The sequence below is a fragment of the Pseudorasbora parva genome, chromosome 9 (genome assembly GCF_024679245.1).
Source record: "Pseudorasbora parva isolate DD20220531a chromosome 9, ASM2467924v1, whole genome shotgun sequence".
NCBI lineage: Eukaryota > Metazoa > Chordata > Actinopteri > Cypriniformes > Gobionidae > Pseudorasbora > Pseudorasbora parva.
This window is the reverse complement of record NC_090180.1, coordinates 20,921,230-20,934,709: the sequence shown is the minus strand read 5'-3', so window position 1 is coordinate 20,934,709 and position 13,480 is coordinate 20,921,230. Positions and strand designations below refer to the sequence as shown.

Genomic DNA, 13,480 nt, shown 5'->3' with positions numbered 1-13,480 from the left:
ACAAGGCTTTTAATACCTCGCTGGCCACGCCCCCAATCTAAAATGGATTCAATCTAAAATGGTTTAAACAGCATTTTATTTATTTTATACCTAGAGAACCTAAAATAAATGGTGACCTGTTCTACATTTATATACCGCATGCAATTTTAACTAATGTATAATGAGGGTATTTAAAAAAAAAATAATAATAATGATTGCACTATGAGACTTAGGCTATATACAACTCAACATAATATTATATTTTGTCAATATGAGAAATTAAAGGTTCTTTACAACAGACTCAAGGATGTTATACGTTTCCAAAACCTTTGAGTGTAAAGGTTTTGACATTTTCCTAAAGGAAATTGACTTTTTATATCAGAGGAGAACATTCTTAAAATCAGGATTACAGTGAATGGTTCTGGCTTTGTGAAGATGAAATTTACCCTGAAGACAACATAATACCGTTTATAATACCGTAACAATTGTAGATTCTGTACAGAAATCGAATTGGTATTTAAAGGTAACTTCAGGTAATCAGCAGGGAATCTAAAGGTAACTTCTGACCAAAAAGACTTTGAGAATGTGGAACTGATTCTTTTTCAATAGTTTAAAAGGAACATGCTCAAAAATAAATTACAAGACATGTTGAAATGGGGTTCTTTATTTTACTTGGGATAAACAGCATGTGAGGAAAAGACCATAAGTTATTCAAATCAAGGTTCAAATAACAGATACTCCATTTAGATTTTGCTTTAGGGATGTTTCTTGGAGTTGAAGAAAGAGCATTTCTAATAAAGATGTTGCATTTTTTATCTAATACATAAACACCATTGTAGGAATATAATTGTTTAAACAGACATATCTAAAATGCGCTTTAATCAAAGTTTTTAAACTGACAGGGATACTTTTAATAACCTTATTAAAATATAAAAAGCAATCTTCCTGGATTCTAGAGCTTGTTTCTGAAAATTCGAGAGTTTAATAGGTAATTTGTTTCACTTAAAATTTAATACGTTAATACGAATTTAAGGTCATAACAGTGTTTGAAGATAAGATTAGGGATCCAAAACCAGGGCAATCTGTTGTTAGAATAACACTTCCTAATCCAATTCCCTTTCAGTCAGTCACGTTCGACGTACGTTGGAACTGAACCGACGAATTCAGATCCCAATTTGTCGGTTCAGTTCCGACGTACGTCTCCGTTCCCTTCTTCAGGGAACGAGGGTTACATACGTAACCGAGACGTTTTCTGGAATGTCTGGTTGATATTTTGAAAATCTAAAGTGTTAAAGGACAACTCCGGAGAATGTTTAAGTTTATCTTGATCGTTATACCTTTGTGAGTACAGTCTATAGAAAAAAAACACGAACCGGATTGGTACTTGCAACACGGAGCTGTTACAGTTAATGCCCAGAGCTGCAACTCAGCTAAAACGGCAGCTATGGGGACATAAACGTAAGGTCTCTGTGCCTCTTAACAGACACAAAAAGCAATTAAAATGTCTGTCCAACATGAACAGGTCCCTTACAACAAAATGTGTTTGGCCACTTAGCCATTGTTTAAATTCACCTAAACAGTGTTTTCAGACGGCTAGCTGTAGTCTTGCGCTGAAGTCACGTGGGAACGCAGTTGTAGCCAAAAAAAGGCAAATGTGTGTACAAACATTGGGTGTGTAAAGCATGATTATTTTATTACTGCACATCTTTCCTCAAGCCGTGTGTGCCAAAATGGAAGGATAAATAAAGTTTACATTACCTCCACAATGGTTGCACCCGTCTTCAATCACGGAATGGCATTTTTGTTCAACCGGTCCCGCTGTGTTGTGTCTGTGTAAGTTAGTCATCCTTGTCAAAGTGTTCGCTGAAAATTTTTGCATCCTGTTGCCACAATTCAGAAAGGCACAAACGTGAACCATTTCTTCACTTGTGAGCCCGATCGGACCATCACTCTATGATTCACAATCACAATCGTTCTTTTTAACTGGTTCTTTTTAGCGAACCAGTTCACCAAATCAGCGGTCTCAATTATTTCTATTCCTCCGAATAGAAATAAACTAATATCTTGAATTATATGTTGTTAACTCCAACCGTTCACTGAACTGAGACATGGTTTGCTGAGAGAACTGATAAACTCTGAAAGCCGCTAAACCTGAGCATGCGCGAGTAACTGAATGTGCAGCGGTTCTCGGATCAGCAGTACAGAATCGAAAACAGTTTCTTTCGGACACGTTCAATACTGAGAACCGATGAGCAGAGCAATCACTCTTTACACACACAACGCTCTTCCCAACTGGACTATTTAACTATTTGCCTACAACGGAGTTCCCACGGGACTTCAGCGCGAGACAGCTAGCCGTCTAATACGGGTGAATTTAAACAATGGCTAAACGCTCTTGCTGTCATGTAAGGAACCTGTTCTTGTTGGACAGACATTTTAATTGCATTTTGTGTCTGTTAAGAGGCACAAAGACACCCTTTACGTTTATGCCCCCAAAGCTGCCGTTTTAGCTGATTGGGGGCTCTGGGCATTTACTGTAACAGCTCTATGTTGCAAGCACTAATCCGTTTTTTTTTTTCTTCTATAGACTGTACTCACAAAGATATAACGATCAAGATAAACTTAAAAAATTGCCGGAGTTGTCCTTTAAGACCACCCTCTTTAAAAGTTTTTACCAAAGAATTCCTTTGTACACATTCCATGATATTTGGAAAATAAAGAGTCAATAGATTTCATTATTTATTTTTTTAAGAGAAAGAGCAGGATACACTTAATGAAATGAAATGTTTTTTTCTTGTTTATTCAAGTGCAGATAAATGTATTAAAACCAGATGAACCAGAATAGCAATACAAAACCCATTAAGCATTTCATTTGCTAGATGTTTATTTAAATTACACTGAGATACACCATATACAGAGATGCACGTCATATTTAATAAATTTATAAAATACACAGTATGAGTTTATAATAAATCTATTTTAATCTATTTACAATATTAATCTCTATCTCTAAATGAAGATAGCTGGATTAATTATTTTAATTTTTCATTTTTATTTATTTTTTAAAGAATAATAAGCATTTGACACATATTGATCTTAGTATGCCTTGGCGCAAAAATCTGCACGTTTATGAAATTCATTCGCTTAACTTCACAGTAAATCAAATCCAGAAATATTTCTCCCTGGTTTAAATGCACAAGATGAGCTGAAACTGATGTTAAAGACATTAGATCTATTTCCAACCATGAAAGATGGTAAAATCATGCAATGCTGTTTCTCTGAGCTGATAGAGATCAGAGCATAAGGCTTTAGCCTGTCACAGATTAATGAATATTTCTGCAGATGAAATCCGTCCGGTAAGCAGTCTAAAGTGCATCAACTCGCTACATTAAGCATTTTGGAATTTTTCATGTATGTACAGAAACTTTTTGCTGTATTATTTGAGCTCACCTTATTCTTGCCCTTTATTTCTTTTGATGCCATGCATTCACTGCTGAGACTGAGCTATTATGACTCATAAAGAGCTCTTGCTCTCGAAACTTAATAAAGCACTATTTACAGAATGCACAAACAAAACTTATGTCTGCCTATAGATTTCCTTTGAGAATTTGTTGAAAACATCCAGGAATATGCCATTGCATGAAGCATAATGTTTTCAAGAATGTATATCCTGCATGAAAGCATCCCTTATTTGCAAATTGGGCCAAAACATCCATCAAGAGTTACTCAAGCGACTACATATGTGCCATTGCAATCTATCAAACCGACTAATGCTTGACCTATGAATATTAAGTTATGCTTAATATTTAAATGTGTTGATCATAGGGTCTGTAGTAAAGTATTTGCTATTTCCAGCTAGTTAAAACTGCAATGTAAACAAGGTGATTGATAACAAAATTATTTTTAACAAGTCTTTGAATAACACGTTACAATTTTTTTTTTAACATGTTAATGCATTAGTTAACAATAGCTAACAATGAGCAATATATTTTTACAGCATTTATAAACCTTTGTTAATTTTAGTTTATAAAATGTCCATATTCATTCACAGTGCATAACTAATGTTAACAGATACAACTTTTGGTGTTAATGAATAAATATGAAATATTGAAATATTGTTAATACTTGTTAACTAATGTAGTTAACTAATGTTAACAAATGAAACCTTATTGTAGTGTTACTTGTTTAAAAAATAAATAAATTGTAGCTCCACATCACAGAATCCAACTGATGTATCTGATTTCATTTTAAAGCACACCATCAAGCAACAGAGAAGCGGAGAGCGTGTCTAAGAGCTGTGCTTGGCAGAGAAAACTGTCGTTTTCCGTCACGGCTGACAACCGCAACGATCACTCAGAAAAACATAAAACTCAACAAATTCCTTCGCTAGATTGCTTCTCAAAACACACACTATAACAAACTGAAACTCTTGCCATGTAATTGGAGATGCTTTTGTTGCTGATGTATTCACTTGGCCAAGGCAAAAAGTCTCTCCTGTCACTTGTAAATGGCAATTAGGGCAACTAATGGTTGTTTTGGAAAATATGTTTGATTTATGCTTTCAGAAAGTCATGGTCTAATGTCTTTTTTCTCACAACATGTTTCCTGTCTGCTTGGGGGATGTTTTCTTGGCACACTTTAGGCCCCTTAGTGCCAATTGAGCATTGTTTAAATGCCACGACCTACCTGAGCATTGTTTCTGACCATGTCCATCCCTTTATGACCACCAGCAGGAAAATGCACCATGTCACATAGCTCGAATAATATCAAATTGGTTTCTTGAACATGACAATGAGTTCACTGTACTAAAATGGCCCCCACAGTCACCAGATCTCAACCCAATAGAGCATCTTTGGGATGTGGTGGAACGGGAGCTTCATGCCCTGGGTGTGCATCCCACAAATCTCCATCAACTGCAAGATGCTATCCTATCAATATGGGCCAACATTTCTAAAGAATGCTTTCAGCACCTTGTTGAATCAGTACCATGTAGAATTAAGGTAGTTCTGAACGCAAAAGGGGGTCAAACACAGTCAAGGGGGTCAAACACCTTTAGGTGAGTGTATAGATGAAACAAAATATTAAGAAGAAGAATTAACCTTACTTAAATTTAATTTAAGAAAGTTTTTACACAAAATGCTATTTATTTAATTCAGATTAAGTCAGTTTTGTAAGGTCAACACATGTCAATGTTTTGTTTGATTAGGTCGCTGTGATTTGGTTAGTGTATAGTAAGATCAAATTAATTTTACTAGGTTTGTCGAACTAAGCCTGTTCTTCTTAATAAAATTAATTTTCAATTTATCTGAACAACATAAGTGAAGTTGATTTGACAAAAGAAAAAAGTGATAAATCAGGAAAATATATTACAGTGTTTGTGCTATACTTGATTTCGTTTATTTAGTATTAGACACACATTATTTCACATATTTTACATCGCCCATGCGTTTCAGGGAGTTCGCGAATAGTGGGCAGTTGGAGTGACTTTGTGCTTTTTAACTTTGCAAACCTTTTTCATGTTCAAACAGCAACATTACACACTAAAGAAAGATGACAATTTGTAATTTAAAAAATATCACATAATAGGACCCATTTAAATTAAATCTACATTAAAAACATTTTTTTTAAATGTAGATCTACATTAAACATTTAAAATTATCCAAAATAATATTTTAAAATAGAATTAAATTAGTTTTATACATCAATACACATATAACAAGTGGCAAAAGTTGACCCAAAATAAAGATTTGCCCATAGAATTTAGCTGGCATTTCAAATCTTTTATCTGTCACACACAGGAAGGAGTTCAGCAATGTCTGAGGTACAAACTCTGTATATTGGCATAACTGAAAACAGATATGGCACCATTAGCTGCCGGTGGATAAATTGAAGTTGTGCTGACCAGGTAAAACCACTTAAGAACAGGAGCTGGTGCACTTACTAAAGGCCTATCATTTACTAGCAACTGCTGACAGCCTCAGGGTTATTAATAGATCTAGCTGAAATGAAAGTAAACACAACCTTAGCTTGGAGGAACTGTCTGTCTTCTTTAATGTGTCAGGTAATAATGGCTGTACTTAGTTTCCTCACAAAGATAAATTGGCACTGCCTAAGAGTGCTAGGCAACTATACCATTCTGGCTAAATGAAAAACTCATCCCAGGGGAAGAAATAGTTTAAAACATCTTAGGGAAGCACTGTTCAGCTGTATTAGTCAGCAGAACCGCACTATAAAAAATGAGCTGTTTAGATAAATCAATTAGGTAAAGAATAGCAGTGATTCTCCATTTCCACAAGGTTGCTAAGCAATTCTATCACACTTGTGGAATCGTATAATGTTGTATAAGTCTTGTAGCTGTTACAAATACTGTTTATTTGAAGGTTATTATTCTAGTGTCTTGCCTCATGTACTTCCATTGTAAGTGCATTACCATAAACATGAATTTTGGTTGTATTTACAATTGTGAAGAGAAGTCTATTTATATTCTTTTATTTTCTATAGCACAAATGAGCTTAGAAAATGTCACTTGCATTTAGCTATACTTGTCCCCCCCTCTTCTTAACGGGATAGTAAAAAAGGATATTAATAAAATGGCACATTTACTTTTGGAAAAAAAAAGAAGATATTTTGAAGAATGCTACAATGTTTTTTATACATTACAAAGAAAGTCCATTGTTGTTCCAAGTTCATGAGCAAGAAACTATTTTCCATTTTACTGCAACTGTCAAGCTCCAAAAGGGACCATAAAGGTTCCATTTCTATAAAGTAGTATGACTGGTGCACAGTATTCCAAGTCTTCTAAAGAGAAACCAAATATAAGGGTCATTAATTATTAAATCTGAATTTTTCATTCAGTGCATTCAAATTGGAGTACAGTAAAATTTGACTAAGGCAGAGGATTTTCAGTGAATAGCAACTTACATTTGTCTGTTTGTCACACAAAGAGTGTAATGTAGCACACAGGTTTTAATGGACTATTTTTGTGGCTTATTGGAGTTTGACAGTTATGGTCAAGATTAACTGTATACAAAAGAGCTACATGAATATTCATCAAATGTTCTTTTGTGGTCCACCAAACAGCATATGTTCTTTGTTTTTTTTTTGTTTTTTTTTTGTTTTTGTTTTTTTTTTAGGGGTGCAAGACATCTATCCCTTTAAGTTTCTCTAGCTGCCAGAGAAGCCATCATTAAGGGTTGTTACGTTTAGCTGAACAATGTCTCAGAAACTGTATGAATGGCAATATAATGGTGCACAGAGCTGAGAAAGGTAGATGGCTGGGAATTAATGTCTGTACTTTGAAAACAGGTCTGCTCTTTCTGATGAAACCAGTGTTCTTTACAAAGCGCCTGGGAAATGGATTTTTCCACAGGTGCCAATAGCTTCTCTAAATGGCCACGTGCTCTAATATGTCTTGATGATTGACCACTTTCCTGAGCCCTGCAGGGGAGAGTTTCACAGGCTCAAGTTGCAGGGAACATAAGTGTCAGGACTGTGTGATGGAGGTACTGAGGTTGTGGAGGTTCTTTTATGTAAGGCAAGGGAGCATGTGTGCATTTAAAGCAAGATGAGACTTTATTCAAACTCATCTCTGATTTTTGGATTTCATTTCAACTATTCTTAGCCATAAAGCTATTTTCTGTTTTCTATTTTCTATATAGCAGTGTTTGTGTTATTAGTCCTGGTCACCCTCACTATCTTCATCAGTAAGGTATACCCGGTTTTTTCTATACACTGGCGCTTCATTTCTCCTTTTCAAAGCGATATTACAGCTTTCAGGGATCTATAATGAGGAGATCTCTCCAATGCATGCTTAATCAACCACTTCATTTGGAATAAATAAATGTATACATGTGTAAATAGGGTATTTTGAGTAATGGCATCATGATATTATGTTGGCAGGATTCAGTCTGGGTCGTACCTGAGCACCGGCTGGTTCACTCTCATTCTGGCCATGGACATGTGCAAGGAGATCCGAGTCTACGGCATGATTAATGACACATACTGCAAGTAAGACTGACATGCAATCTATCACTTGACAGTGGTCTTTAAAGCAGCCTCACTTGTTGCCACAGTGTAACAGGACAGCAGAGCTGATACAAGAGCAGTTCTGTAAGTTTCAATTGAGGAAACAACCCCCCTGTCATAATACAAACATACATGCCTATATCTTTGCTTTAAATTTTAAAGGGGTCATGAGATGGATTAAAAAAAAAATGTTTCACTTGGAATGTTAAAGGTTTTTGAAAAAATAAAAAATAAAAATAAAAAATAATAATAACTATATACATATATATACAGTCCCTGCCAAAAGTCTTGTCGCTTGTGTACAAATTGACCTAAAGTGCCGCTGAAATATATTTCTAATCAAGATATTTTTACAAGAAATGGCTAATTTTAATCCCACCAGCTTTTTGTGATAATGTTTCAGTGAAAAACTAAACTTTCAAAAAGTATTCTAATATTCACAGCTTGGTAAAGCCCATTGAGTCAATTTTTGCAAAGACATAAGTGTTGTCACCTTGTCATATGAGCTTCCCCTGTGACTAATATTGGATCAATTAGGTCTCAAGTGTGTATAAAAAGAACCCCAGTACGCTAGACCTTCACATCAACTGCAACTAGACCTCTGCAAACATGCCTAAGATTCACCCTGAAACTAAAGTTTTGATTATCAAGAGGCTGAAGACCGGATCCACTGCTGATGTGGCAGACACCTTCAATGTGTCTCAGCGTCAAGTACAGAGGATAAAAAAAAAGATTTAAAGAGACTGGAGACGTTTTTGACAAGCCCAGGTCAGGCAGACCCCACAAGACAACTGCTCGAGAGGACCGTTTGTTGGCTCGAAAATCCAAGGCTTTTCAGATGAATCTTCAGTTGAATTACACCAGTCGCCGCAAATATTGCAGGAGACCTACTGGTGCCCGAATGGATCCGAGATTCACCCAGAAAACAGTGAAGTTTGGTGGCGGAAAAATCATGTTCTGGGGTTGCATCCAGTATGGGGGTGTGCGAGATCTGCAGGATGGAAGGGAACATCAATAGTCTAAAATACCAAGAAATCTTAGCTACCTCTTATATTCCCAACCATAAAAGAGGCCAAATTCTGCAGCAGGACGGTGCTCCATCGCATACTTCCATCTCCACATCAAAGTTCCTCAAGGCGAAGAAGATCAATATGCTCCAGGATTGGCCAGCCCAGTCACCAGACATGAACATCATTGAGCATATGTGGGGTAGGATGAAAGAGGACGCATGAAAGACGAAACCAAAGAATATTGATGAACTCTGGGAGGCATGCAAGACTGCTTTCTTAGCTATTCCTGATGACTTCATCAATAAATTGTATGCATCCTTGCCAAACCGCATGGATGCAGTCCTTCAAGCTCATGGAAGTCATACAAGATATTAAATTTGGATCTCACAGCTCCACCACTTAATTTGCTGACATATTTTTGTATTTGCAGTAAATTTGTTACATTTCTGTATAGGCGACAAAACTTTTGACCTTTCAAAAGAAAAATTTGAAAAATTTGACCTTTCTGTCTTGATTAAATGATAAATATTTCTTCTGTGAAAATTATTTATTTCAGTGCATTAAACATCATTTGGGAGGGTTTTAGCTTTTCATATGAGCTATTTCTAACACCAATTGATTAATTAAAAGTCAGGTTAATATCAGGTATTTCTACAAAATAGATAAGCGACAAGACTTTAATCAGGGACTGTATATATATATATATATATATATATATATATATATATATATATATATATATATATATATATATATATATATATATATATATATATTTATATATTTAACTATGTGTGTATTAGCAAAAATCATTATTTTAACTCTCATTCTGACCATATATGAAATGTATATGTTTTAAGTATGGCTCCTTTAAATTAGTTAACCCAAAAATGTCATTAATTATTCACCCTAATGTTTTTCCAACCCCATAAGATTCATCTGAAACACAAATGAAGATCTTTTTAATAAAATCTGAAGGCTTTCTGTCCCTTCATTGAAGGTCAAGGGAACTACCATTTTCGAACCCCATAACGTAGTAAAAACCATTAAAGTGATCCATGTGACTCTAGTGGGTTAACGTCGTTTTTTTGAAGTGATGAAAGTGCTTTGTTTTTGCAGGGGGGCTTTTCTAAACTAATCTAAATCCTGACTGGAAATACTTGCAGCAATAAGAAAAAGTTGTGAGGATACTGCCTTTTTTCTAGCATTGTTGACAGAAAATGTAGATTTGAGATTGTCCTGAAATTGACTAATTCTCTAGGATTTGGTTGCATTCTATTAATAATAGCCAGATTAAAAGTTGTCTGTACATATCCTAATGACAAAGATTAATTAATGATATTAAGAAGTGGATCTATGACTTCTGGAAGAATCTCTTTTAGTAGCTTAGGGTCAAATAAATACCTAGGGTTGCATTTGTTTTCTTATAAGAGAGCGGAAAAAAGCAGATCTAGCAGTTTTTAATGCATATGCAATAATGCTTTCTTTCCACAAAATGCAAAACACCTCTAGATTTGTTTTCTTCTAGCTGCGCTCCATTTTTCTGGCTGCTCTCTTGAGGGCCAAACTGTGCTCATTGTACCATGCTGTTGGACAATTTTATTTAATCTTCTTTAAGTACAAAGGAGCAACTGTGTTTAGTGTGCTGAAAAAGAGAGTCTGTAGTTTCTTTTGCAACATTGAGTTCTTCCAAATGATCTGGGGTGCTAAGGAGTAGAAATGATATTTCTACTATATTTGTAACAAGGATTTGACTTTGCAGCCTTGGCTAAATGGAGTATTCACAAGGCTAGATCTAAAGTATGATTACAAGTGGTCTTGACACTGGTTGCCTAACTCCAATAGAGTTTAGAAGGTTTGTAAATGCCAAACCTAATGTGTCTTTTTCATTATCTACATGGATATTAAAATCACCAACAATTAGGGCTTTATCTGAAGCCAGTATTAACTCTGATAGAAAATCCGCAAATTATTTGATAAAGTCTATATGGTGCCCTGGTGGTTTGTATACAGTAGCCAGCACAAATGTCAAACGGGATTTAGCACTTACAGTTCTACAGTCTACAGTTATTTAGACTTCTGAGTAATACTGAAGATATTATAAATGATATAATAATTTATATATATAATGGGCGTTGTACATACACACACACACACACTGAAAGCTCAAACAGGCTTGCACGATCGGACTGTGTGTAGCCGCGGTCATCTCCCTGAGTGCTTCAAAATGCTAAAAGAGCAGTTTTCCATTCACAAAAGAGCAACACGGTTTGACCCTGCGTCTTTTTCAAGATGTCATTGTAGTAAAGTTCGTTGTGTTTGGAAGGAAGAAGACAGGGGTCGGATTTGACTGGGACTCGCTTTCTTTATTCAGTCTTTTCAAAAATAAAACAAACACACATGTGTGTGTGGTAACTCAGTTTCTCCACGATGTGGATCGCTCCTTCACAGTTCAGACACTCCGCGTCAGACTCTCAGTCTCTCTGTTGTGTATGCGAAGTCCCAGTCCAACTCTCTCTCTCGGCTCTCTCCCGGCCGCGGCTTAAATGCGCTCTCTCCCTGCCAATTACTGCAATCAGAAACAGGTGTTTGTCATCTGTGCTTGACCTACTTACCTGCCGCTCCGCTTTGAGCTCTCTCTCCCGCTGCAGACCTCGCAGAACCACGCCCCCTTCGCCACATACCCCCACCGCCCGACTCAGGCCGGGGAGCCATCTTACTTCCACCCGCCCAATTGCACACTTCTTCGGGTTGGCCGTGAACCCCGCCGTTCTCAGCGACCTGAGAACTGCTCGCAAATGCTACATATGACGCTGCCAGTCACCACTATAAATGATGATATCCAGCATGCGGCCGAAGAATCTGGTCCATCAGACGCTGAAAAGTCGCGGGTGCTCCGAACAGCCCGAAAGGAAACGTAAAGAATTGGTGCAATCCAAACAGCGTGGTAAAAGCATTTTTTTCTTTGGTTACTGGAGACAAGGGGATCTGTCAGTAACCCTTTGTCAAGTCCAGTGTCGAATAAAAACAAGCAGTACCTAGCCGATCAAGCAATTCGTCAATCCGTGGCATGGGATATGCATCAAATTTCGACACCGCGTTGACTTTTCTGTAATCCATGCAGAACCGGACGGAGCCGTCAGGCTTTGGAACCAAAACGATCGGGCTCGCCCAGTCACTGTTGGATTCTTCTATAACCCCCATCTCTAGCATTGCCTCTAATTCTGCCTGAACCACTTTTTTCTTGTGTTCAGGCAATCTATATGGTCGGCTGCGTACAACCACGCCCGGCTCGGTCTCAACGTGGTGTTGGATGAGGTCTGTCCGACCCGGTAGGGGCGAGAACACGTCGGCGAAATCCGCCTGTAATTGTTTCAGGTCTATGAGCTGGGAGGGTGAGAGGTGATCTCCCCCCGGGACCAGAGCGTGAGATTGTGACTTTTGAACCGCCTCTGGTCCGAGATCATCCTCTCCACTCAATACCGTTGCCAGCATCACAGCCTCTGCCTCAACCCATTTTTTTAATAAATTGAGGTCGTATATCTGACGTGCCCCGTCCCTGTCGGATCAAATTACCTCATAGTTCAGATCCCCTACTCGTCGTGTGACCTCAAACGGTCCTTGCCACTTGATGAGTAATTTGGAACTAGAGGTGGGGAGTAATAGCAGTACTTTCTCTCCCGGTGAAAATTGTCGTAATCTAGCCCCTTTGTTGTACAGCTGTCTCTGTTTGTCTTGAGCCTGTAACAAATTCTCTATTGAAAGCCGCCCCAGCGTGTGGAGATTTGCTCTCAGGTCTAACACAAACTGAATTTCGTTTTTACTAGCAGATGGTCCGTCCTCCCAAGCTTCCAAGGTTGGTGGCCATGGAGAAGATCGAAGGGGGAAAACCCCGTGGAGGCTTGGGGGACCTCGCAGACAGCGAACAAGAGAGGTTCTAGCCATTTGTCCCAATTTTTGGCGTCTTCGTGAACGAACTTACGAATCATTGTTTTCAACGTGCGATTAAATCTTTCTACCAGCCCGTCTGTTTGTGGGTGATAGACGCTGGTCTGAATAGATTTAATGCCCAATAACTCGTAAAGTTCGCGGATTGTCCGTGACATGAACGCCGTGCCTTGATCGGTGAGAATCTCTTTCGGGATTTCCACCCAGGAGATTAGGGAGAATAGTGCACTCGCAACACTTTTCGCCGAAATGTTACGCAGTGGCACTGCCTCGGGATATCGTGTTGCATAATCCACTAGGACTAATGCAAAGCGATAACCGCGGGGCTGACCGCTCTAATGGCTCGATGAGGTCCATACCAATTCTTTCGAAGGGGACCTGCATCAACGGGAGGGGGCACAATGGTGCTTTTGGTTGGGCCGGTGAGTTTACCAACTGACATTCACGACAAGACGCACACCACCGGCGTACATTCTCGTGAATGCCTGGCCAAAAGAATCGGGCCATGAGGTGGTTTA

At 37.8% G+C, this 13,480-nt stretch overlaps 1 protein-coding gene across 3 annotated transcripts in view; it reads left to right on the top strand.

The window, feature by feature from the left end:
- The window catches only part of st6galnac3 (ST6 (alpha-N-acetyl-neuraminyl-2,3-beta-galactosyl-1,3)-N-acetylgalactosaminide alpha-2,6-sialyltransferase 3), a 131,109-nt gene that overhangs the window by 103,260 nt on the left and 14,369 nt on the right, over positions 1-13,480 (top strand). For all 3 annotated transcript variants that reach the window (XM_067454293.1, XM_067454292.1, XM_067454294.1), the window contains one exon: positions 7,879-7,986. In XM_067454293.1, the coding sequence (XP_067310394.1) occupies positions 7,879-7,986 (108 nt within the window). The remainder of the gene's footprint in view (positions 1-7,878; positions 7,987-13,480) is intronic.